At 39.4% G+C, this 26,400-nt stretch overlaps 1 protein-coding gene across 1 annotated transcript; it reads left to right on the forward strand.

Moving 5' to 3' along the window:
- The first annotated feature begins 584 nt into the window (after positions 1 to 584).
- Positions 585 to 19,518, forward strand: LOC150091699 (very long chain fatty acid elongase 7-like). The gene is made up of 7 exons (XM_090369323.1): positions 585 to 666; positions 2,575 to 2,762; positions 2,949 to 3,029; positions 3,312 to 3,368; positions 5,637 to 5,742; positions 10,204 to 10,337; positions 19,234 to 19,518. The coding sequence occupies exons 1-7, from the start codon at positions 618 to 620 to the stop codon at positions 19,516 to 19,518; spliced, it is 900 nt and encodes a 299-aa protein (XP_090225449.1). The 5' UTR covers positions 585 to 617.
- Positions 19,519 to 26,400: the final 6,882 nt, after the last annotated feature.

The following is a 26,400-nucleotide window of genomic DNA, read 5'->3' on the forward strand; positions in this document are numbered from 1 at the left end:
TGTCACTGTATTCACTTTCATACCAAGAAGCCAAATCCTACATTCCTAGCCTACGAGACCATTGGCTAAGAATGCTGGATGTTACTTCTTGGCATAAAAATAAATAATATCACGTTTAAACAATTATTGCAAAAGGTTAATGTCCAGTTTACTAAGCACCTTGCTTTGTTTTAATGAAGGATAAGTGGCACTTGTGTAAAAAATTGACAAACAGATTTCCCAACTCCCAGCCTCCTAGTTACAAGTACACGAGTAGCGTCTAATTGGTCTTCGATATAATTTCCCATCAGAATAAGCAGGACATTTTTAAATTTCCAAGGGAATTTTCTAGCTGCAAGGTCTAGATGGAGCGGTATACATTCCAGACATTGTACATTATTCAATGCGCCAAAGATCTAATCTGTCCATCATCATTTTTGTTTCTGTAATTTTCCCACGTTTAATTTTATCATGTTGGGAAACAAGAGGACGCATAAGGGTTTTTATTGGGTTTTTATCGATTCTCTGTACAGACACATTTATTTTATAAATTGGTTGTTTCTCGAATGAATTTAGTTATTCAAGAGAGTAGACGCGTCGTGTTCCTTTCTTCGTGCGTGTAGTTGGATACGTGGCCGATGTCTTTTAACGAATCAAACGTAGTGGAATCAATGTTTGGCACACCTGGTAAGCTAAGATAGAATGCGTAAATTAAAAAAAATTATGTCAAATTAGTGGTTATTATTTAAATATCAAATTAAAATCTTTAAAACATAGCTTAAGCAACGATGCGTTTTAAAGTTCTCTGGACAGGTTTTTGAAATTAGTTGCGCATTTTAGAATTGACCTACTATCATAATCTGTGTCATTGTATTTTAAGTTTCACAAATATCGTTGTGTGTGCGTGTGTGTGTGACCAAGTAAATGACAAAAATCACGTTAAATGTAATTTAAGTTTAATAAAAAAAAAATAAAATCAGATTTCTTAAAATAGTACAAAATAACTATCGAGTTGAAATTTTACAAATTTGTATATTTTAAAAATGTTAATTTTTTTAGATTCTATATTTTCAATTAATAACGTATTGCATTACAAGAAATGAAGTATTCCACATGAGGACACAGTAGGAAAGACATCTGAAGGGTAACTTTCTTCAAGAAATGAAGTAGGGAGAAGTTTAGAATTGGGATTAGAGAGGAAGCTAAAGAGGGGATCTTAGAAAAGGAGGTCCCCTATGGGAACTCTTTTTCTAATCCTACAAATGCTATCACTAGAGAAGGGGTGTGCCCTGGACTGGAAAGAATCCCGGGGTAAAAATTCCAAGCTGAGTCCTCAACATCTGCAGATAGTCCGGTGATGACACATCTCTAGAGAGAGAGAGAGAGAGAGAGAGAGAGAGAGAGAGAGAGAGTCTCTAATACAAACCTAATATCCTATAGTACCAGGGGTTTGTTGAATGTGAGGCTGTTGTCATTGTTGTTGTCCTGGCAAGGTTTTGGGATCAAGGATCCAGTAAATTGTTCGCAACTTGTCGTTCATTAAAATTATTTATCGTGGTGTGCAAAGTAGTCAAATAGTTTATTTTTTAAACATTTAGCGTCATTTTGATTTTCCACAAGTGAAGTGATGTCTCTGCAGCTCTCAGGGCTTCCTTACAGTTTCACAACAAGCTGGTAAGGCCACGAGTTCCTCTTCTGGAAAATATGCAGTTCCTCTTCTGGAGAAATGTTCTGGCCTGCGTGGACTATTTCCAACTTTGGATTAAGTTCAAGTTTCATTTTAACATTAAACAACGATAATATTTTCTTCTAAATTTTTGCATCTGCAATAGGCAATAATGATTTCTTTAGTGTCATAGGAGTCTCCCAATCGAAATTACCAGCGATCTCAGTTATTAGGCAATATTTTTGAATGGCCTTTTAATTTAGCCTTTCATCCACTCTGCAGAATTGTTGTGAGCAGCATATTTAATTGCTTAGGTCTTCAAAAATCAAAAAAGTATTCATTTCTTCCGTAATAAAGTAATTCATCAAGTTCTTTCTAAGGAATCTTTTCTTGGTTTCAATTACACCATGGTCCTTAGGTTGTACCGTGGTGTGACGTTTGCTAGGAAGTAAACAGCAACAGTGTCACCATTTTCTGCAATTACGTTTTCCCCAGGAGGCCTTTTTCACAACGCGGACAAGTTAGTGGTCTCAGGCGAGGTTAGCATGGTTTTTTCTCCCGGAAAGTCGGATTTTTCGTCCAGCAAACAGAAAATCGACCACAGAACACATGAAATTTACAGATAATACACATGGAGCAATATGTCCTACCTTACTACCATCTGCTACCTACTTTACTAATCTCGTGGAGTATAAATGGACAAGAAATTTTTCTTATTCCACAGTTTCTCTATACAAGCCTGTGGATCAATCGATCACCACAATCAGGAACTGCAGTGCAGTATAAAGTTAAATTTTCAAACATTTTACTGCACTGCAATGTTTAATTCATATGTTTAATTCATATGGTCAAATAAATAAACCCTTTCATTTTAAAAAGATGAATATTTAACGCATTGTTTCAATAAGATTTGCCTTTGTTCTTTACAGATGAAAGTATTGTCGAATGGCCTCTCGTTGGCAACTCGAACATGGTCTTTACCATCACTGCATGCTACATAGGGTTCTCCCAAGTTGGGCCAATATTCATGAGGAACCGAAACCCATTTGACCTGAAAAACATAATGATAACTTACAACACCGTAATGGCTTTTATCAGCGTTGTCATATTCTGTGAAGTAAGTAACGGAGTACAAAGTTTCTGAGTATTTGGCGTCAACCCTAAATGTTTTCACTTTTCTTAAAGCTGTGATATATTTTCTTTAAAAAAATACTTTCTCTGTTAAAAAACAATCTCCATAACAGTTTGAATAATTACAGAAAGCTTTTCTTACGTTAAATTAATATTTTTTGTCTATCCATAGAGTATTTTTGTACTATGGGTGGAGTTTGATTCATTTTTCTGTGCGCCGATTACCACGAGACACCCTTTAGGTATTGAAAGGGTAAGTAGTAATAATAATAGCTTTTTTATCAGAACTATTACTTTATTTATTATTAATACTATTATTGAGCTATATAAAGATTATTCAAATGAGGGAGAAATATCTAACGTTGCAGCAGGTTCAGATTACACCGACTAAACTCCATAAATAACATTAGTTCCACTGTATTAAATGGACTGAAATGGTTTGAGAATATGACATTCTTAATTTATACGAAAGAAATTGTAAATAATTCATTTACGAAATTATTTATTATGATTTTCTCTCTCTCTTTCTCTCCAGGGCAATTTCTTTGGATGGCTGTACATGATGACAAAGATTGTGGAATTTCTAGACACGGTGAGTAGGTTTCTTGAAACACTTCTTACGTCGGTCTGCACGTTTCTTAAGTCTGTATTTTACATATTATCAGTTAATTTATTAATAATTAATTAATGACAACTTCATTAGATATTTACTTTTCATTTCTATTAATTGAAGTAATAAAAATTCGATTAATATAAGAAAAATACCGAACACGCCTGAAATTTAATGCTCTGCGTATATTTAGTATCTCGTCTCACTTCCAGACACTACCAGATTCTCGTGGAGTAAACCTATTGAATAATTAACAGCAGGGAAAAACAACGGGAGACTCAATGTCACTCACTAGACCTTTTCTTCCATGGCGTTATTATAGGGTAGCTTTTGAGCCTTTGGGTTTCTTCCTACTTAAAAGTATTCGATTTCTTATTTAACCTTGTGATCGCTTAGTTGAAATTGCAAAGAAATTCTTTGATCCAACAATTTACATAAAACGTGAAGACATCCAACTAACAATCCTGCAGAGAATAACATCCCATAAATTGCAAACAGTGAAATAGAACAGACAATAAAACAGATGAAAAATGGTAAGGAACTTGGAGGAGATCAGCTACCAGTTGAACTCTTTAAAACTGGATTCGAAGTACTCTTACCTGAACTTCTCAAATTATATAATAGTATACTGGCAACAGAGATAATTCCAAAGCAATGACTAGCATCAGAAATAATTTTAATTCACGAAAAAGGAGAAAAGTCAGATATAAATAATTGCAGACCAATAAGACTGATACCACATAATTACAAAATATTCATTAGAATCAACCAAAAAAAAAAAAGAATCTCCAATCAACTTGACGAGAACCACGTACGATCAAGCAGGGTTCATAAAAAAACTTCTCAATCATCGACCATCTCCACACCATTAACAACCTCATCGAAAAGTATCAAGAATATAACCTACCACTTTACATAGCCTTCACAGACTTCCAAAAAGCATTTGACTCAATTGAACACCAACCTCTTATGATAGCTTTGTTAACATCAAACTTCTCCAAAATATCTACAAGCAATGGCAATGCAGCCATCAAGCTAGAGATAACAGGACATAAATTCAAAATAGAAAGGAGAGTAAAACAAGGGGTCCCAATAGCACCAAAGCTCTTCACTTCAATACTAGAGATGATATTAAGAACACTAAAATGGAGTGATACCGGCATAAACATCATATGCAGGCAACTAACCAACCTCCATTTCGCAGAAGTCCTCTTCTCTGGAAGCAGTTCACAATTGGAACGAATGATCGGAGATCTAAACCTCAAAAGCAAATAAATTGGCCTAAACAATAACTAGGAAAAAACAAAAATAATGAACAACCATGTAGTCTCACCCATCAACATCGGATTCAAATCGCTAAACTATGAACAGTATCTAGGCCAAATAACATTCTTCACTAATATAATCTAGAATCAGCAGCTCTTGAAGAAGTTTTTGGAGTATGAAAGAATGGTTGAGAGGAGATTTGTCTATCAGCCTAAAAAAACAGTTACACAACAATCATACTACCCACTCTAACATACGCAGCCCAAACTTGGTCTTTGACAGCAAAACAAGTAAATAAATTTAGAACATTCCAACAAGCAATAGAAAGAAGTATAAGCAAAAAAGACAGAATAAAATCTACTTCCATCAGACAAAAAACTAAAATCAATGATTCCATCAAGACATCAAAGTCCTTAAAATGGAAGTGGGCAGGACATCTCGCCAGAAAACAAGAGGCTCGTGTGATAAGCTCAAAACTGTTTGGTTACCAAGAGAAAGAAAAAGAAAAGAGTAAGACAGAAAAACAGGTGGAGAGATGAGTTAAGATCCCTTGTGGGCCCCACTTGAACAAGACTGACATTGAACAGAGATGAATGCAGAAAGTCAGGGGCGGCCTTTGCCCAACAGTGGAATTCCGCAGGCTAACACAACAACAACAATAACACAACACTGAATATCCTTTGCTTGATGTAAAAATATAAATATTTTTGTTAAAATATTTTGTTAATGGACGGTCTTCAATTTTTTCCTTTTAAATTTTTCCTTAAATTTCCCAATTTTTAATTCATTTCTTTTCTTTAATTTCTTAATTTTTTTTCTCTTTTCTTAAATTTCTTTAATTTCTCAGATTTTTTCCTTTTAATATATTTTTATTTTTTCCCCATTTAAAATTCATCTCCCTTTTATGAGAGGCAAGAAACTCATCCCTCAACCCTTGTATATTTAACAATTTGTGTAATTATAGTCGTGATTATATTTTCACAGGCATTTTTTATCATGAGGAAGAAATTCAATCACGTGACTTATCTGCACGTTATTCATCACTCGGGTACCTTTCTATTCACCTGGGTTACACTCAGATATGCTCCAGGTAAGAGTTATTTCATTTTTTTTCCCTTTTCAATTTATTATTTTCATTTTTCCTGTTCTACGAATCTCATACCAGCATTGCATATTCCTAACTGCCAATGCCCAAAAGGTAGCATCATGGATAATAAAGTTATAAAAGACTTTATGAAGTATGCTAACAAATGTTCAGGGACGGCTAATTTCGTAGTAATGTGCCATGAAGGGACGTTGGTCCGATAGACGGTAACTTAATTTTAAATAATGAAATGATATGACCAACTGTGTACGATAGTCACCTCCATGGTATAGTATACTATTGGTCATACCATTGGCCATTGGGGGCGCGTAATTGAAAACATAGCGGTAAATTCGAAACGCATAATCAGCCATTTATTATTGGAAGACAAAATGGTAAACAAGTTTGACGGGTTCCTTTGTAAATATTATTTAAAAGTAAATTACTATCTGTCGGACCAACGCCCCTTCGTGTCAGATTACCTTATATTGGCCCTCCCTAATGTTTATTAATTTTTTTTCTAACAAAATAGTTCTCAATTTCCAAATCTACTGGGTTGTGTCGCATCAGGTGATATCTGCTTCTCCTCAGCTACAACTCATCGCCTGGGCTTAAGGCAGTTCTACCTCTTTGCTTTCAAAACCTCTTAAACGATGTGGGAAAGAATAAACTTAACTTCCCATATATATAGAATTATCTTCTCTCCCCCAGTACACGCTCACCTTCATTTTAGGAGATTTCAACATGCCCTCCCCAAGAAATGAAGTTGCTATTCATAATCTCGGATGCTCCTTCTCATCTCTTGGCCTTACACTGACTGATACGCGACCTACAAGACGACATGAAAACCTCGACCTCTTATTCCATAACCTTGACAGTCTCGCTCTCACAACGCCGATTTTTAGGTTCTCATCAAATCATCTCCCAACTGCTTTTGATTACGAAAGCCTTTGTTGTCCCCAAAAACTTGACCAATATGACCATAAAGAATGTCAACTCAAGATCTTCTCATTAAAGTACATGCAACCTCAAATCATCCTATTTGCTGCTAGCCATCCTGATCAAACGCTTACCAATTTAGCTAACTTGTTAAAGGACGTTGCCCGTGGAGGGTTCCTTCCGAATCCGTCCGCCTGTCTTCCAGGACCAAGAACTGGTTCACCAGCGACGCGAATTGCGCCTTCATCATGAAACAAAAAATATACATGAAATGGCAAAGGACACCGGATCTAGCTCACTACCAGCTCTACGGAGAATAGCACGAACGACTGGATTGCACATAGAATTAAACTTGGGAAAAGAATCTACACCAACAAGAATCAACAGTCCCCCATGATGACTGACGTCTTCCTCGCGTGGACTAAGCTTATCGCTCTAAACTAAGCCCCTGTCTGCCCCCATCGCCTTCATTCGGGTAAATCCACCACCAAACCAAACATCACTGGATAAAATAGCCAGTACAAAGGAACGCCTTATTGATGTCATCTGCAGTCTTCCTAACAATTTCACCACTGGCCAGAATGGATTCCCTGTTTTTATGATTAAATTATGCAGTACATATATCATCGGCCTCCTGCTTGATGCATACAACTCCATCCTCGAAACAGTAACTTAACCTAACATTTGGAACACATTGTTTTTCCCGTCCCAAAAAAGTCTAACCCAAAATCGCCCAATGATTACAGGCTAATTACTGTAGGATCTCAAAATCATGGAAAAAGCCATACTCCCTGTTCTCGCCCATCATATGTTTGGTCACAATCCTCCGTACCTCCAATGTATACTACCGGGACGATCCTCGATTACCAACCTCATGGACAATCTTTTCAGATTAGAATGTACCTTAAGCAACAAAGAGCAACTTGATATTGTGTTCCTTGACATTAAGGCGACTTTCGACAATCTGTTCATCCATGCACTATGTGCCGTACTTTGCGATTACTTCAAAATCTCTGGCCACATTTTAGTTCTTCTTAAGACGCTCCTACAGTCTCCGCGGATAGCACAGTGGTATTGTCACCGTTTTCCTCACATCGGGTGGAAAAGGCCCGGGGTCGAATCCCGTCGATGATGCGAGGAACTTTAATGGGCTTTTGTCACTCCGTGACTGAGTTAGTTGGTCTCAGGCGTAGAGAGCAAGGTTTTATCCCCCACCACAGAAATTGAGGTTTTTTTGCTTCCAGCAGAATAGACAAATCGAACAGAAAACACACGAAATTTACAGACATATTGCATAAACGGGTATATGTAAGAAATTATGGTGGCCATAATAATAATAATAATAAGAAGAAGCTCCTACAGTTCAGGACCCTATGCATCAGAAACCAGAATCATCATCACCAAATTCTCAGTTCTAGAGGGCTCCCCAAGGGGATATTCTTTAGAACGCCTCCTCGCAAATCATTCTAAGTTTACCACGTACGCCGATGATTTAAAGTTCTTTATTGTTACAAAATGCCCCAGTCTCTCCAGTTTTCCACTATGAGCGCCAACCGGCAGCTGCATGAACTGGAACATTACCTTATGCGATTGGGCTCTCCATTAACAAAGAGAAAACCGCACAACTCTCCATCACCAAGAAGAGAAATATCAACGATGTGAACATAATCATTGGGAACTCCCCAGTTAAAAAAGTCATCCAAAATAAGGATTTGGGCGTTACCTGGGACAATGACCTTACGTTTTTGCCTCATTTTAATACCACTCGAATGAAAACATTTGCGGCTTTATGGGATGAAACAGGAAACATCCAACTTTCACAATTCGCATCTGATCACCAACTATATTCTTCGATGCATAATCCCAATCCTTTTATATGCCTCAACTATATGGTCCCCATCTAACCAAACCAGGTTCTTACCCCTGAAATACTGAATTTTAAAATGGCTAAATGAGATCTCCGGTCTAACACCTACAACTCGAAATCTGTCTTGGTCACCAATCTTAATATGCTTCCTTGGAGGTATCACATCATCTCTAGGAACCTTGTTATCTTGTCTCAGCTTCTATCCGGAAAACTGAACTCACCTGATATCTGGGATATCATCGCCAAACCGTCAGATCAAAATAGATGTCAGACCAATGCACCTCCATGCAGATCTAAGTTGCATAGCATGTCCTCCCTGGACAATATGTTTCTACTTAACTCCATCGAAATATTGAATAGATTATTATAGATGGTGAGAAGCTGTGTAAGGACAAAACCTACAGATCTTCCACTCTTCCAGATGTGTATGGCCTCGTCAAGCTGTAGGTGAGTCTCCTGGAGATGCCACTCTATCCATGCTTTGTTGTATCTTTATGTATTTTTATGTTTTTATATATTGTATCTTTATATTTATGTATTTATACCAGAAGCTGTGAAGGTCGTGTATTGTATCTGGACCCTGTACACAAACTGCATTTGTCTTGTTATTATTTATTCCATTTCTTTATGTCACTCGTGTTCTCTAGCTGCACAGCTGTAAAGGGACATTTCTTCGGAAATAATTGATATTAATAATATATTTTTTTCAAGCTTACTTGTATTACAACTGTTATTTCCAAAGAATAACATCAAATTAATAAAATAAAATTCACAATTTTTATTGCTTCTCTGAATTATTGTTTTGAAACAATAATGTATATTGTAGTGTACTTTATAGCACACTTAACATCATTACCATATATATATCATCATCATTATCTTCAGCCATTATCGATCCACTGGAGGATGAAGGCTTCTTCATGCCAAGTTTCCAGCAACTACGGTCCTGTTCTTTCTGTTTTCATTGTACACCAGCAAATTTCACAATTTCATCGATCCACTCCATCTTTGGTCTTTTTCTTGGGCGTTAAGTCGAGCACTATCCCTTCCAAAATTTGTTTGGTCCATCTATGGTCAATTCTTCTTGACATGTAACCTGTCCATTTTCATTTTAAGCTCTTTGTTCTTTCAATGATATCACAGACCTTGTTTTGTTGGCGAATCCGTGTACCTGTTCTTCGGTCTCTTTTGGTTATGTTCAAAATTCGCGCTCCATATTTCTCTGCGTGACCCTCAGTCTTTGTAAAGCTTTGTCATTCAATGTCCATCTTTAACAACCATATATTAGGACAGTGAGGATACATTGATCAAAAACTTTTCGTTTGAGACAGAGTGGCAAGTTTGTCTTGAAGACTATATTAAGCTCCCATGGATCGATGCCTTATCGCAGCGGGAGCGTTTGCGCGTTTACATGAAGCTGAGAACTAAGCTATCGGGAGCTTCTACTCCTAGCAGGGTCACCCATAATGGAGAGATCACAGCTAAGACTAAGCTAAGCGATCACACTAAATCGATGCAAAATTTATCAACCCGCACTGGACCAGTGTGGCAGAGTATGGTCCACTTCCTCATCATGGAACCTATATATATATATTTATATATTTTTTTAGTAATAGCGAACTACTTTTATGCAATGTTCTAATTATTTCAATTTCTTGCAGGTGGCAGCAGTAGTATGGTCATTCTTCTGAACACCTTTGTACACTCATTCATGTACGTCTACTATGCATTGGCAGCAACAGGCTCAAACACGAAGTATCTGTGGTGGAAGAAATACTTGACCATACTTCAAATGGTAAGTTTGATCTAAATTTAAGAAGGCACACGAAAACTGCTGTTAATATTCCTTGTACTTTCTCCAAAGATTATACGCATTATTTTGAAATTATATTTGTTAATTTTGAGACAAACTTTCTCATATTTTTAACGTGTTAGTTTGACCCACCCATGGTTTTAATTACAATTACAGGAGACTCAACAAAGTTCTCCCTGAAGGACACACTTTATAGAAGTTGAAAGAAAGTGGAGATTGCAATCTTACTCCCTTTCTACCGCAAGATGGTGGCTAATTCTTTGCTTGAACTACGCAGTCTAGTTCTGACTATTACTTGTTTGAACAGCATCTGAAATATGTCCAAGAGGGTTCAGATCTGTGCTTTGAACTGGAAATAACAGGTTCAGTACATTATTTCCGCAAACTGCCATTTATTTCTATTCACCGATTGCAAGACATATGTATATCAACAATAGTGATCATGCTTTATAACATGCTTATATAAATACGAGCCTTCCTTAACAAAACTGTCACAATGCTCGCGAAGAAGAATTCTTCATTATTTCATCGCTGACAGCGAATATGCCAAGTCCACCACGCAAGAAACAAACCCTGTGCCATCATTACCACCACCGACCTTCATTACTGATAGAACGCAATCTGCGTCAAATAATTCTTTGGGCATTCGCCACACCAAAATGAGTCCACCTGACGTCTGGAATGCGTAGCCCGATTCATCATTTATCACATCTCCTGCGAAGGCATCTAGTTCCCGTTCTCGTTCCATTCTGTTCCATCTATTTGTTTGCCCTTTATATCCTACTCAGGGAGGATATATAAATGGAAAATAAATTTGATGAATTTGAACAGCATATTTCTTTTGTTCTTTTGTTGGTCAAGACATCAAAGGCGGTTATCGTTGGGATATCAGAGACGTGGTCTCACACAGATATCAGGAATCCAAATTTGGAATCTGGGGAGTACAATGTGTACAGAAAGGATAGGAAGGGAGGATGGGTTATGCTGTTAATAAAGAAAAACATAAAATCTAAGGAAGTGCATCCAGTTGACATAGATGGACAGTGCAATGTTGAGTCAGTTTGGTGTGACATAAACACTGGGAAAGGGAAAATGAGAGTAGGAGTGTGTTATAGGTGATGAGTACAACTAAGAACTGTGCAGAGAAATAGAATGGGCCAGTAAGTCAAATTGGGGATTGTAACTTTCCAGATATAGACTGGAACTTGCGGGTTCGTCACTCGCACATTAGCATATTATAGAGACAACCAGAGAGCGTAATACTCTTCAACTGGTAATCAGCAGTGATTATTCGTGCATTAAGAATTTTCAGATAAAGGAACCACTAGGTGGCAGTGATCAGACTGTGCTGATGTGGGATTTATTTAAAGATGTAACTACCATCAGGGGTAAAGGGAAGGGATTTTGCTTCCGTAAAGTTGACTACAGTTGTCTCAGACAGTTTTTAAATTCTGTACAGTGGGATCAACTGATGATGTTACCAAAACAAATTCTCAGCGGGAAGCATTCAAGGGACTAATCGTGGAAGCTACTAAGCTTTTCATGCCAACTAAGAAATACACTTCAAGGTATAGGTCTAAGTGGATATCAGATAAAACTCGTGGCAGAGAAAAAAATTGCGTGAAATTCATATAAATTATCAGGTGACACAAACGCCTATGGCACATATAAGCTAGTCTGTAATCAAGTCACAAAGGAGGTTAGGCAGGCGAAGGCAGATTACGAGAAATCTTTGGTAAAGGATGCTAAGAAAAACAGCAAGAACTTCTTTAGTTATATAAACTCTAGAAGGAAGGGAATTAATCAGATTGGTCCACTTGAAATCCATTGTTATACTGTTGATAATCTGAATGAGTATTTTGCATCTGCATTCACAATTGAGGAGTTATTAATGGAGGAAAATTCCGGAGGTTTATCAAACTGTAACAGGATGCTTAATGATTTTGAAATAACTGAGAACAAAGTGGAAGTGAACTTCTTGAAGTTAAACATAAGAAAGGTACCTGCGGTAGATGGGATCTATTCAGCTATATTAAAGGAGGCAGAATAGGAAGTAAGCAAAACTTTAGTCATAATTATGAGAGCTTCTTTGGATTCAGGGGAAGTCCACACGGATTGGAGATGCGAAATGTATCCCCAATTCACAAAAGAGGATCTAAGGGTGACACGAGTAATTACAGACCAGTTTGTTTAATTTCTTCATTCAAGGAAAAATAATGGATTCGGTGGTTAAAGATGCATTGCAGGGTCATCTAGACAAGACTGTAGTTATAGTTCAGACACAGCATGAGTTGTTTAAGATAAAGTCTTGACTGACCAATTTGATTGGATAATATGATGTGATCACAAAGAAACTGGATGCAAAAGCTAATTTTGGTATTATATACTTGGATTTCAGGAAGGCTTTTCACACTGTTGCACATGGATGGATATTCTACAACTTGGAGCAGTATGGCATTAAAGGCGAGTTGCTGCAATGGATAAAACGGTGGCTGAGTGGAAGAAGACAGAGAGTGGTAATCAATGGACTGTTCTCTTCGTGGACTAATGTTATTAGTGGAGTCTCCCAAGGTTCGGTATTGGGCCCACTGTTCTTTTGTATATTTATCAGTGATATTGATGAAGGTATAGCAGACTTAGTGTCGAGGTTTGCAGATGATACAAAGGTTGGCAGGGTTGTAAATGATAGTAATGGCAGTGTGCTACTGCAACAGAATCTAGAAAATTTGAGCAGATGGGCTAAGAAGTGAATGACAACTGCGATTTAACATTGACAAATGCAAAGTATTGCATAAGGGTAGAAGTAATCTACAGAAACGTACCAACTGGGTGGTGCTACACATAGGGGTGGTAGAAAATGAAAAAGACCTCGGTGTAATTGTGCAGTCAGATATGGAGTTTTCGGAGCAATGCACACAGCTTTCCAGAGCAGGTCATGAGGTATTGTCAATGATATACAGAACTTTTACTAGTAGCGAAGAGGAGGTGATTATTGCTATGTATAAGGCAATGGTCAGGCCACGCCTTGAATACTGCGTACAGGTCTGGAGGCCTCATTTTAGGAAAGATATAGAGTTCCTTGAGCGTGTACAGAGAAGGGCAACAAGATTGGTGAGGGAACGAAGTGATCCTCTTACAAAGAAAGGCTTAAATTCTGCAAAGTGCAGTGGCGGAGACTATGCACCTGCGAGGTGATCTGATTAATGTGTATAAGGCCTGGTTGAGCACGCTGAATTCTGAGGGGGATTCTTTCGCTTGCTAAAATTACGAACTTGATGGGACATAAATTCAATTTGATGAAAGACAGTTGTAGAATAGTTGTGCGGAAATTTGCCTTTATTATTAGTATTAGTATTAGCAATGGCCACGTGGTGCAAGGAAGCCTTTGGTTTATGCTGCACCAGCCAAAAAACTAATAATAATAAATAAATAAATAAAATAAAATAAAATAATAATAATAATAACTACAAGTTGCTGACTGGTAAAGAGATCGAAGCTATGACAGAAGGAGGGACCTACAAATACCTAAGGATGATGCTGGCTCAACAGGCTCAGCAAGAAGTGCCTGAACGAAAAATATCATCAGAGACTCAGAAGCCCGCTAAAAGCAAAATTGAATGGAGGGAACACAGTTAAAGCCATAAATACCTATGCAGCTCCAGTAATAACATACACATTCGGGGTCATAGACTGGATTAACACCGAGCTAGAAGATATCATGCGAACGACAAGGACAATGATGACCAAAAATCGCCAACACCACTCGAAGTCAGCAGTGGAGAGACTAAACAATACCTTGGAAAGAGGGAGGAAGGGGCCTAATAGACCTGATAGAGCAACAGAAAACAGCGATAGTTAACCTGAAGGATTACTTCGAGAACAATACAGCACCACTCCACCAGGCCATAAGGAAGATAGATAAGTGGCATAGCCCAGTAAACCTAAGCGAGGAAACCCCTCCCGCCCAGACGGTACAAGAAACGAAGTTAGAAAGATGGGCAAAGAAGGCACTCCATGGCAGACACTACAGTGACCTCCATCAAGATCACATCGATAACATTGCTTCCAATGCATGGCTCACAAGCGGGGCGCTCTTCCCCGAGACTGAAGGATTCATGCTGGCCATCCAAGACCAGGTAATCAACACCAGAAACTATAGAAAATACATCTCAAAGGAGCCCGGAATGTCAGATGACACATGTCGATGATGCCACCTGGCCTCAGAAACGATCCAACACATCACTGCGGGGTGTAAGGTGATCACCCAGACCGAGTACGCTCATAGACACTGTGGGGGGGGGGGGGAGAAAAGGAGGACTTTATATTTATTTTTGTTTAATGATTAATTTTCAATATTTTGTTATTAAATATTCTTGATTTAATATTCTTTGTTTTGTTCCCTATTATTTGTATAGACCTCTTTTTTCTTATACCCCCATTTACACATCTGACTTAGACTTCACAGGAGAATTCCAGATTCAGGGGAACTTCTTAATTACGTATAATTCCCTTCAAAAAGGCTGAGTGTTTAAGAATGACAAAAGCACACGTTAATTTATAACATAACATAATTTATTTCCATATACAGGGTGTTTCAGTTAAACGTTTCAGAACTTCTAAGAGGGGTAGGGTACATCCTGACAACTCGAAATCATATAGCAATGTGGGGTCGGAAATGCTTTCCTGAAGCGGTGTTGTACACAGAAGCACCATAAAAAGAAAGAGACCGTAAGTGAGAAATCGTTTTAATAATACATGAAAAGAAGCAAAAGGTACATGGATTAAAGTAAGTGTTCGAAGTTTCTTCCACGGGCTACAATGCACGCCTCACATCTCCGACGCATGGACATCCGAACATTCTGGAATACTCCAGGCGAATTTCGAATTTCTTGAACAAGAACGCCTAGTTAGTAGGAACACGAACGCACAGTTAGCCGATGTGCATTTGGCGTACGGGGCTGCAAATTGTAGTGGGCCAGCCGCACAGCGTTTGTACGCGGAACGATATCCGAAGAGGCGTATTCCCAGTCATAATTTCTTTGCAAAACTGCACCAGAGGTTAGCTGAGAGAGGTTCATTTGAAAGAGCTGACAGGGACAGGGTAAGAACAGCACGGACTCCAGCCGTCGAACAGAATGTGCTGCAGCATGTACAGGGGAATCCAAGAACGAGTACACGAAGTCTAGCAAACGCAGTCGGGGTTTCCCATTGCAGCGTCTGGAGGATTCTCCGAGAACAAGACATGCATCCGTTTCACGTGCAGCGTGTCCAGACACAGCAACCGGAGAATTATGCACCTCGTATTGCTTTCGCACAGTGGTACCTTGGAAAATGTGCTACAAATCCCCTTTTTTCCTGCTGAAGTGTTGTTTTCCGATGAGGCATCCTTCACAAGGGAAGGAATTTTCAACACGCATAACGACCATATCTGGGCGGTCGAGAACCCGCATGCAATACGACGTCGTGCAGCACAGATTCGATTTTCGGTCAATGTATGGGCCGGTATTATGGGAGATCACCTCATCGGACCTTACCTGTTACCGTGTCGTCTAACCGGACCTATCTACTTGATCTTTCTGCAGCAAGTATTGCCACAACTTTTGAGAGATGAACAGACAATGTGGTTCCAACACGATGGAGCCCCTGCCCATTATAGCGGAGATGTTCGTAACTACCTGGATGTCACATTTGGTCAACAGTGGATCGGACGTGGTGGTCCCGTGCGTTGGCCTGCTCGGTCACCCGACCTATCATGTCTTGATTTTTATTTCTGTGGTCATATGAAATCGCTAGTTTATGACACCCCTGTTGACAATGCTGAGGAGCTGGTTGCAAGAATCGCAGTAGCTGCCGAAGAAATTCGAAATTCGCCTGGAGTATTCCAGAATGTTCGGATGTCCATGCGTCGGAGATGTGAGGCGTGCATTGTAGCCCGTGAAAGAAACTTCGAACACTTACTTTAATCCATGTACCTTTTGCTTCTTTTCATGTATTATTAAAACGATTTCTCACTTACGGTCTCTTTTCTTTATGGTGCTTCTGTGTACAACACCGCTTCAGGAAAGCATTTCCGACCCCACATTGCTATATGATTTCGAGTTGTCAGGATGTACCCTACCCCTCTTAGAAGTTCTGAAACGTTTAACTGAAACACCCTGTATATATATATACAACATGATAAAGTGATCAAAACTCAAGCACATACTAATATTATCCAAATTTGCCTATGTAGCATCAGATATATATATAATTAAGTACATTGGTTTTACACTTGAAGGGTTATTTCTTTATACACAGCAAAATAAATATCCTTACACAAACTTATTTTAGTTTCTTTTTCTTCACACATGAACAATAATTACTTAAGAGGTTTAGTTCACACTCTTTCAAATAATAATAATAAAATAACAAAAAAAATTGTACAAATTCCAGCACAAATTAGCCAGCGGGTGGTTAATTGCTGGAACAAACTTCCATCTGCCGTTATGGAAGGTAATAGCCTAAGTAAATTCAAGGAGGAACTGGACAAACAGTTAGAGGGAATGGGTCTGCTCTTGGAGCACTGTAGTAGCGTTACCGTCCTACCTACACCGGGTGGAAAAGGCACAGGTTCGAATGTCGTTGATGACGCGAGGAACTTCAGTGGGCTTTTTTCACTCTGTGTCTGAGTTAGTCAGTCTCAGACGTATATAGCAAGGTTTTACCGCAGAAACTGGGGTTTTTTCGTCCAGCAAAACTGGCAAATCGACCAAAGAACACACGCAATTTACAGACATAATACATAAAGGGTAAATTAATCATTTACGGGAGACTCTAATATTATTATTATTTTTGTTGTTGTTGTTGTTGCTGATGCTGCATAAGCTGATACGCTTGCTTTCTTGCATCACATGCCACGATTACTGTTACTATTACTATTATTTTTTGCTGTAATTTGCCTACCATGTGACCTCTCGAATTAATCATATATATATATATATAATCTTTATTGTATACAAACATGGTATATACAATAGACCCTTCACAGCAGCAATGCCAGGGGTTTTACATTGGATGGTAGACAATAATAGCCTTGGGGAGACGGGGCCCACATCGAAGTTCGGGCTCATTCCCCAGAGCCAACAATAAAATAGAATCAGTGTCAGATTATTTACAGGACATTTTATGGTTTTGACAGTATTTACAATGAAATAAAGATATTCATATTTACATTATGTTATATTAATATTTATATTCATAACGATATTCTTCACTTTATTTACAACACATTCATAAAGACATCGTGCTTTCAACATTATTTACAATATATTGGACATTATTATGCTGCTCTTATTAATGTGCACTTTGCCTGGCCAAGGTCAGGCTCTTAAGGATCTGTCTTCGGTACCCCCGATCCTTCACAAACCTACAGAGGTCGCCGTCAATTGAAACGATTGTGGGGAGCATCTCCTTGGGGAGAAAGCGGTCACTGAGCGATAGTCTGTTATAGTGAGCTGTGAGCATGGGAGCTGACCTCAGTCCGGGTAGAGGGATCCTCCAGCCACACAGTTCCCAGATGCTTGGCTCCGAGACCATTCCGGTTGTCATCTTGACAGTGAGAACAAGGCGTTTTTCAAATACAAGATCTGGAAGTCGGGCAAAGTGAAGTGACGTCGCCATCGCAGTTGTCCTTTGCTGGGGTGGACGACGATGTTTTTGCGTGATCCAACGAAGGAGCCAGTATTCGGCGGAGTACACGCGCTTGATGTTGGTAGGGGCTGCGGACCCCCAAATTTCCGAGGCATACAGTACGACGGAGTATACTGAGGTGTATAATAATAATAATAATAATAATAATAATAATAATAAAAAGTATACGTATCGACGAGTCACATCCAGATCCCTAACGTGGAGCAGTTGTTGTTTTGTGGTCCAGCGCATTTGACAGAATTTTGCTGTGAGCTTGTCAATGTGGGGGTTGAAGCTCAGTTTATAGTGGAACACGACGCCCAAGTCTGTATGCATCTTGACCATTGGGAAGGGAATGCCGTCTAGAGAAGCTTGGATTTCAGTGGGTTGGCGCTTCAGAGAAAAGACCATTTGGGCTGATTTGGCGGGGTTAATGAGGAGGCCAAATTGATGGAGATAGGATCCTAGGTTATGTAACTTTTCACAGATCTTTTTATTGATGTTTGAGAGATGTTCGCCGGGGTTAATCTGAATATATATTTTAATATCATCGGCATAGCAGAGTATGTCTTCTCTCTGTTGCACAAACGGAATAATAATTGCGGTGAATAATGCTCCGGAGAGAACTCCGCCTTGGGGAACTCCCGCAGTGATCTTTCTCCAGATTGTGTGTTGATCCACTTTGAGAAGAATGGTTCTGTCAGAGAGCAGGGCTTTGATAAACCACAACATGTCACCTTTTATGTAGAAGTAGTTTTCTAGGAGGTGAACAAGTGAGGGGATACTGATGGAGTCGAAGGCAGCTTCCAGGTCGATGTAGGTGACAGAAAGCTCTGCTTTCTGTCACCTACATCGACTATTATTACTATTATTATTATTATTATTACTATAATCACTATTACCTATCGGGTCGGGTTTCCTGATAAATGCTGGAGGATTGTCTTTGTCTATACCAGTGTCAAATCTCGGGATATATTACAGAACTGTATATCCAAGGAGCACCAAAAAATGAATGTTGCTGTTTTAAAACACAAAAGTGGGAAAATTATCCAACAGCGCAATTTCAAGATTAAACAAGTTATAAAAAAAATGAACGGAAATTATTGCGCAATAACAGATCAATTTATATGTAATTTATATGAATATATCATGTAAACGTTATATCTTCAAGATTTAAATGCTGGCTGATACTTTTGTTTATTTATTTCAGGCCCAGTTGCTGTTTCTCTGCGTTTACTACACCCAAATTCCTTTAATTCAAAACTGTGGATATCCAGTGATATTCTGCATAATCCCAGCTTCTACATCTGCAGTGTTCCTAGTATTGTTTGTAAACTTTTATGTTCAAACTTACATCATAAAAGCCAAAAAGGATACGGTCTTGTCGAAATCTATACCTGTGGCTTGTTTGGGAGCTCTCTCTGAAACACGGGAGTCCATAAAAGAAAAGGTTCCAACCGACACTCGGATTATAGAAAAGAAAAAAGGTATCTAGATCTCTATGGACATCGTTTAGTGCCATCACCAAACTGATTAACCTTCTTTGAAGCTTCCTTGAACTTCACAGTCTTCAAAGACTGAGAGACACAGAGAATGAACTTCAAAGTTCAGTCTCCTTTTTTAGGTGGATCTCCAGACCTGAATACAATATTACAAGTGCCGTCTCATCATCTTCTTGTTATTAATATTAGTACGGCCAAATGATGACACAACCAGTCTTCTGTTGTTCCCTTAGCTTTCATATTTGTATCTCGGGTTCTTATCTCACTTACGAGAGAGTGAACAGACCTTTATACATTTTATTCAACCCCACGAGCCCCAAACACACTTCAGTCAAATCTTTCTTAGATGTCTAGTTGAAAAATTTGCAGTACAGACCTAAAGCGATCATCACATGTGCATCGATTTGCACTTATTACCAATCTGGTCGCCTCTCACCGAAAATCTTTTTTTTTTTTTGTAGGTACAGATACAGACGTCCTTCTACCTACTAGCAATGGTCCTATAAATCACGGACAGGCCACCATGTGTCCTCCTAAAAGCCTTTTCCTAGAATATTTAATGTCAGATGAATCCTAACAACAGGTTCTTTTTCGCTCTGAAGGACCTTTAACTCCTGTACCTCTAGATCTCGGGGAATTCTGCTCACTGAATGCGTCACTTGATATTTGGAAGCCATTTTGCGGAAGCAACACGCAACTGATCCAAGTACTCTTGGAGCAACATGGCTTGGCTCGAATCGAAAACGCCAACCTTCTTATCTTCAAATTATTAGCAATATTTGACGGCTTTCAGTCTGATAATCTTCTATTTGTACTTTCCTTCATCAATGTCAATTTGTAGTTTAGAAATCAGACTGGGTTCCAATATCGATCCTCAGGAGACTTCACTTTCCACGCTCATATTTATTAATCTTATTGTACGGAAAGGTATGATGCAATGCACCCATCACGGCATGATGCCAAGGGTTTCACATGGATGGTAATAACAAAATAATAACAATAATAATTATTAATTATAAGAATAATTATAACAATAATAACGATGATAATAAAAAAATATCAAAATTTAATCAATAAAGTAAAATCCAGGAACAGATACCATAGGAACCACTTCTCCATACATCTAGGTTACAGAAATTCGTGGTTCACAGAATAGAGTGACACATATCAAGTTTTTTCACAGTTCACTAATATATTTTACAGTTCAAATTCGTCCCCATACTGGGTGGGGAGTAGATCCCATGCTTTTGTTAAGATCCTTCTCCTGTGCTGCTTGTCGCAGGTAAATCCGTACAGATCCACGTCCAGCGATTTTATAATCGTCAACATTTGTGTGGGAAGAAATCTTTCAGTCACGTGCAATTTCTCATGGGTCGAGCACAACTGTGGCTTTGATCTCAGCGCAGGCGGACAAACTCTCCACCTCCATTCTCGTCCATCAACATTCAACTCCATGCGAGAATGGATCATGTCCATTCTCGCATTGAGTTGAACTGCTGAAGGGGGAGATTAAAGTCTCCGCAAATTAGGGTGAAAGCCTTGGATAAGCCAGTTGGTTACTTCGTAGACGATTTCAGCATCTAATCCTGGTGGAATATAAATTACTGCAATATCAATACAGATTCTATTGAATACGTAGGTTACTAAGAGGCCTTCAAACAAAAAGAACTGCTGCAAGCATGACTTTCCACTTTTGCTTGAGGGGATCTTACAGAACCCCTCCGGTTGACTCTGGAATGTAACACCGTTGTGTAGCCTGCAGCAGTGGAGCGTGTGAAAGTCTCCTCTCCTTCTTGCAGCCACGTTTCTGTGAGGCAAGTTACATCGTCGCTCTCCATGACAGTAGTAGCTGTTCCAGCGCTTCCAGCTTATTGCGTATACTGCGCACATTTTGGTAAAATAACTTCAAGATAGTAAGCCGTGGTATTTTTTTCCGTACCACCTATCTAGCTGGACGGTCGCATGACATTCGTGAGGGTCTGCGTTATTCCTCATTTGGTCGCACTCAGTCGCAGCAGGTTGTTGGTTCATTTGTGTGGGCGCGATGCTTGTTGCTTCATTGGTTAACTCGATGAGTCAGCTGGTTTACTTAGTGACTTGGCATGCCTGGCCCTTCGGCCCAAAAGGACTATCGTAGTACGGACTAATCAGTGTTGGGACGGGCCAACTGGAAGGCTGTTTCAGAATTTCAAACTGGCTTGCATCACATTCGACCGTGAATGAGGTGTACTTCGGCCACCTTGATGAAAGTTGATGTACAGCGACCACTAGGTCAAAGTCCTCCTCAATAATAGTTGCCACCTGTTCAGATGTTGTGCTATGTGTGAGCCGTGATACAAATAAATTCTTACGCTTGCGCTTAAGACCATGCATGTCTGGCCTACTCACCGCCTGTAATCTAGACTGAGAAGCCGTTCCAGACGCATAATTCCATCGCCGTTCATTCCTGCTGAATTGTCTAGATGGTTGTGAGTTTCTGGCTAGCTGGTCGCTTGGTGAGGTGCTGATGGAGGAGGCAAGATTAGGTGAGGTTCCTCCAACGATATCAGACCAGGCTATGGTCTGAATTGTAATAGGCTATGGGCCTTGTAGAATGTAGAATGGCCATTCTACAAGTAACACTTGTAGAGTGTTACTTGTAGAATGGCCCATAGCTATAGCGCCCTCTGATGCGCAACCCTCAGCAGAACGAGGTAGTCGGCCCGCATCGGAATGCACGTGTGCACTACCGTCTATAAGAGTGTGGTGGCTACAGTGTCTAGTAATTTTTAGATCCAGCGGGACATGGTTGCGACGCTTGATGCTTGATAGGAGTTTTTCTAGTAATGCCTCAGAGTGTTCATCAAAGATCGCGATTAGATGCTCTTGGATGATTGGTTGGAGTTTGCTGATTTGAGTACTGAGTATCATTTGGGTATCGGTTCCCAGTTTTCCATATTCTCCTGCAGCACTCACTGTCACCACAACCAAATTGGTTTGATGGTTGGAATTTGTTAAGCAGTTGTATACTGTGTCGTCCGTTTGGGTCACGGTATCAGTTCGTTTCCCGAGATGACGACGAGGAGGACTAGGGGACTGCTGGCAACCTGAGGGAGCATCTTGTCTGCTCACATTTGTCTGGTTATCTGTCTGTGTTATGCTGGTGCAAGCCATTGCACGATCAATGCATTCCTGAGATTCAGTAAGATCATTAGCATTTACTGTAGAGTAGTTGGTGAGTTGGCTGCTTGTACATTTATCCTGCAATTTTACCGAGCTGGTTTCAGTCTCAGTCATTCTGGGTGACTTCCTTACTTGTGGTTTGCGACCTCCACTGGTAGCTTTCCAAGAACGCATACATCCGGAACGAGCCATCTTAACAGAGGAAAGGCGTTTTAAATCTTCCACTCCGCTGCAGTCCGGGAAAATATCCCTTCTACATTCTATTCAAATATATTAACTACTGCAAGGTAAACATTTCAGGAATAAATGAAGCAATGTTTGTTTTTGTTATTTTTATTTTTATAATGGTTTCACAGAACATAAATTCTGTTCTTCAATGGATATTAGTTATCAGTATAATATAATTCATAGAGAATTAGAATTATGTATTTTTATGAATAAATTGGACTTTCTGCGAATTTTTGAACGTTCGCTGTTTTTCTCGTATTTTTCTGAATTTTCACACGACGGCCTCAGTTTTCAAAAAGCATTATTAGCCAAATTAAATGCACTCACAACTTATACACAGTTCACAAGAGAACTGTGCATTATGAAAACTTAAATGGATAAGAATCTGCAATCTTAAGCTACGTTCACATCTCAATATATTTATCAGAACATCTATAAAGATTCTTGTAATTGATAACCTATCAAATATGGAGTCATACTCGGCTGTATCGAAGAAAACAATTCAAGTGACTTTTTATAGACATTGAGTAGAAAACATGGAGAGAAAAAGTATCGGCTAGTGGAGGCCGCAAACCAAAACCACAATTATATTGCAAAAAAATTGCGTTCACCGGCATACGTTACTAAATCAAATAAAGAAATATAAGAGTAGTAACGAATGGGCCCGGTGTACTGGGGTCCATGGTTGAAATAACATACACGTATAAATTATAAATCCAGTTTAATGTAAAAATACAAATATAAACTAACAGGCAGTAGCTTTCGAGACTGGCGTGTCTCTTCATCAACTGAAATTCAAATACAAAAATACAACGGATAAGTGCAATGGGGTGACTGAGGCACGTTAATCATGTGCCATTGTTGTTGCACGGACGTGCGCTGCTTTTACTCCACTGATCATCTAGCATTAAAACGGTTGTCTCTAGGATGGGGTGTAGACGTATGCCTTTGTGGCGGTTTATTGCCTTTGGATTGTTTAATATGTTAAGCGACTCTAGCCATAGGCAGTGGCGAAAGTGTCGTGAGTGGTCTACTACTTCAAAGTCACGTTTGGGATCAAGATCGTGGTTGGTGGCCCAAAAATGTTCCGCGACTGCGGACTGGTCAGTTTCGGCAAGCCGGATTGCTCTGTCATGTTCCGTAAGGCAATCTTGGAGACGTCTTGATGTTTCTCCTATGTAGCAACTGTTACAGTCTCTACAGGTGATGCGATATACTACATTGCTGCGTAAGATAGGTGTGACAGGGGTCTTCACACTGGAGGCAAGTGAACGTAGGTTCCTGCAGGGTAACTGCACGCATTTGATGTTGTAATTTCTAAGGACCTTCGAGATCCGTCCTGACACGCCTGGATAATAGGGAACGTAGGCGGACGATATACCGTCTTGGTTCGATGGTCTTGGGTAGGATGTGAGTTCTTGTGCCTGTAATAGGCACCTGCCTAGAACATGGGATGGATAACCACAATAGGTTAGGTCCGCCTTCACACGGGAGATCTCGTTACGCCTAATTGTATCAGTGCTGGAATGGCTCCAAGCTATGGAGAATAGGGTGCGGGCAGTGCTATTGAGATGACTTGGTGCGTGGCCGGATCTGTAGTTAGTGAATTGTCTGCACCACATAGGTTTGCGGTATACTGAAGTCTCTAGACGTGGGCCTACGCGATGCAGTAGGACGTCCAGGAACGGGAGCGCATCGTTGACCTCTAACTCTATGGTAAACTTGACGAAATTAGATAGGGAGTTGAGGGATTGGATATTACAATTTTTAAATAAAAAAGAATAAATAAACCTTTTGGGGGGACTTGCGAGAACAACGCACTCTACACACCTGGCATACGCACCCTTGCACAAGCATACTTTTTGTGCCGTATTAGGAGCAAACTATAAATAAATAGCACATAGGATCACTCTTACTCTCCCATTTGCCATCTTACATTCGCCACAGAGACAGGACACAGTGGCACCTAATTGTAATCTACTGAGTACAGTATCCTGAATAAGACAGCACTGACAGTTTTTTTTTTTTTCAGGTTAAGGAGTCTTATTCCCCACCTAGCACACAAATCGCACCTAATATCATATATGAACAGTTACTATGTTCTCGACACCTCTTTTCCCATCTGTGTTTGTGTCTCTCTCTCTTCAGATTTCATCAGCCCGTACAGGATAACTCACCTTCCAAATATCTACATTCGAACTCGACATTGCTTTGTGGCCCCTGTAATATTTATCTATGCAAACTGCATAGATAAACAAGTACGAGCCTCAGGCCGTACTAGACACCTCTACTCACAAACTGTACTGACACCGTACCATAATACCGGACAAGACGATCCCGAACAACAGGCCAGATATAACCCTCATTGAAAAGAAGTTAGGGCTCCCTAACAGATCGACAAAGCGGTGCCCAACAACAGCAACCTCGCGAAAACATACAAGAAAAAGATCAGGAAGTACTCAGACCTAAGACAGGAAGTCAAAGAATTGTGGCATATGGAACAACTAATTAATAACCATCCCGATTATCCTGTCAACCACCAGGATGGTGTCAAAGGGCCTCCCTAAGATCCTATTAGCAATCAACTTCCCAGACAGCACTTACATGGAATTCCAAAAAGCCGCAATCCTGAACACTCGTAGGACAGTGAGCGAATTCCTCGAAAAACAATAATTATAATAATACCAATTAGTTTCAGTACCCGTCACGGAGAAGAAAAGCCACAATAAAGGAAGAAAGAATAATAAGAAGGACAACAGTAAATTGTTACCAAAAGATGTTCGGATTCATGAGAACGAATGAAAAAAAAGGATGAGTTCAATCGAATTTTATAATTTGGTAAATCGGTAGCATTGCCTACAACGTAATCTTATCAAAGGTTAGCGAGAAACAGAAACAGCTGGTACATTATAATAATAACCTTGCTGGTACATTTTTGTCCTGCGTCTGCGAAACCGATCTGAGACTATTTATTCCACCAAGTGACAAACACAACATGCTTTTCCTCCTGCAACCATTCAAGAGTACATAATTTCTGGCACCACTTTCAATGAATTGGCCGATTTCCCAACAGCTCAGTCGACATCTTGCGATTGACAATTCAATGAATAAAAACACGTTCGCGCTTCAACGATTGTTTCATTTATATTAAAAAATAAATAAATAAAAATTCTTTTCATCCCTGATTGGCTCTCGCGACTAAAATAACGACTCGTTATTTAATGCCATTAGCATAGGTTTAAATGAATAGCATAGGGTCACGAAGCTCAGCTAAAAAAGGCTGAGCTTCGTGATATAAAATGACAGAAAATTAAAAAACCTCATGACATTTGTGTTTTCAATTCCACACGTGCATTAGCCAGTTAACTGATTATTGTAAAAGTTCAGTGCATTTCCTGATAGAATATTCTTTATTTTTGGTACCTCCCAATCTAGTTTTATATTTTTTAAATGAAGTTTACGAGGGCAATCCAAGGAAAATTGTC

Source organism: Mastigoproctus giganteus, chromosome 1 (assembly GCF_048544385.1).
Source record: "Mastigoproctus giganteus isolate SK-2022 chromosome 1, ASM4854438v1, whole genome shotgun sequence".
Classification (NCBI taxonomy): domain Eukaryota; kingdom Metazoa; phylum Arthropoda; class Arachnida; order Uropygi; family Thelyphonidae; genus Mastigoproctus; species Mastigoproctus giganteus.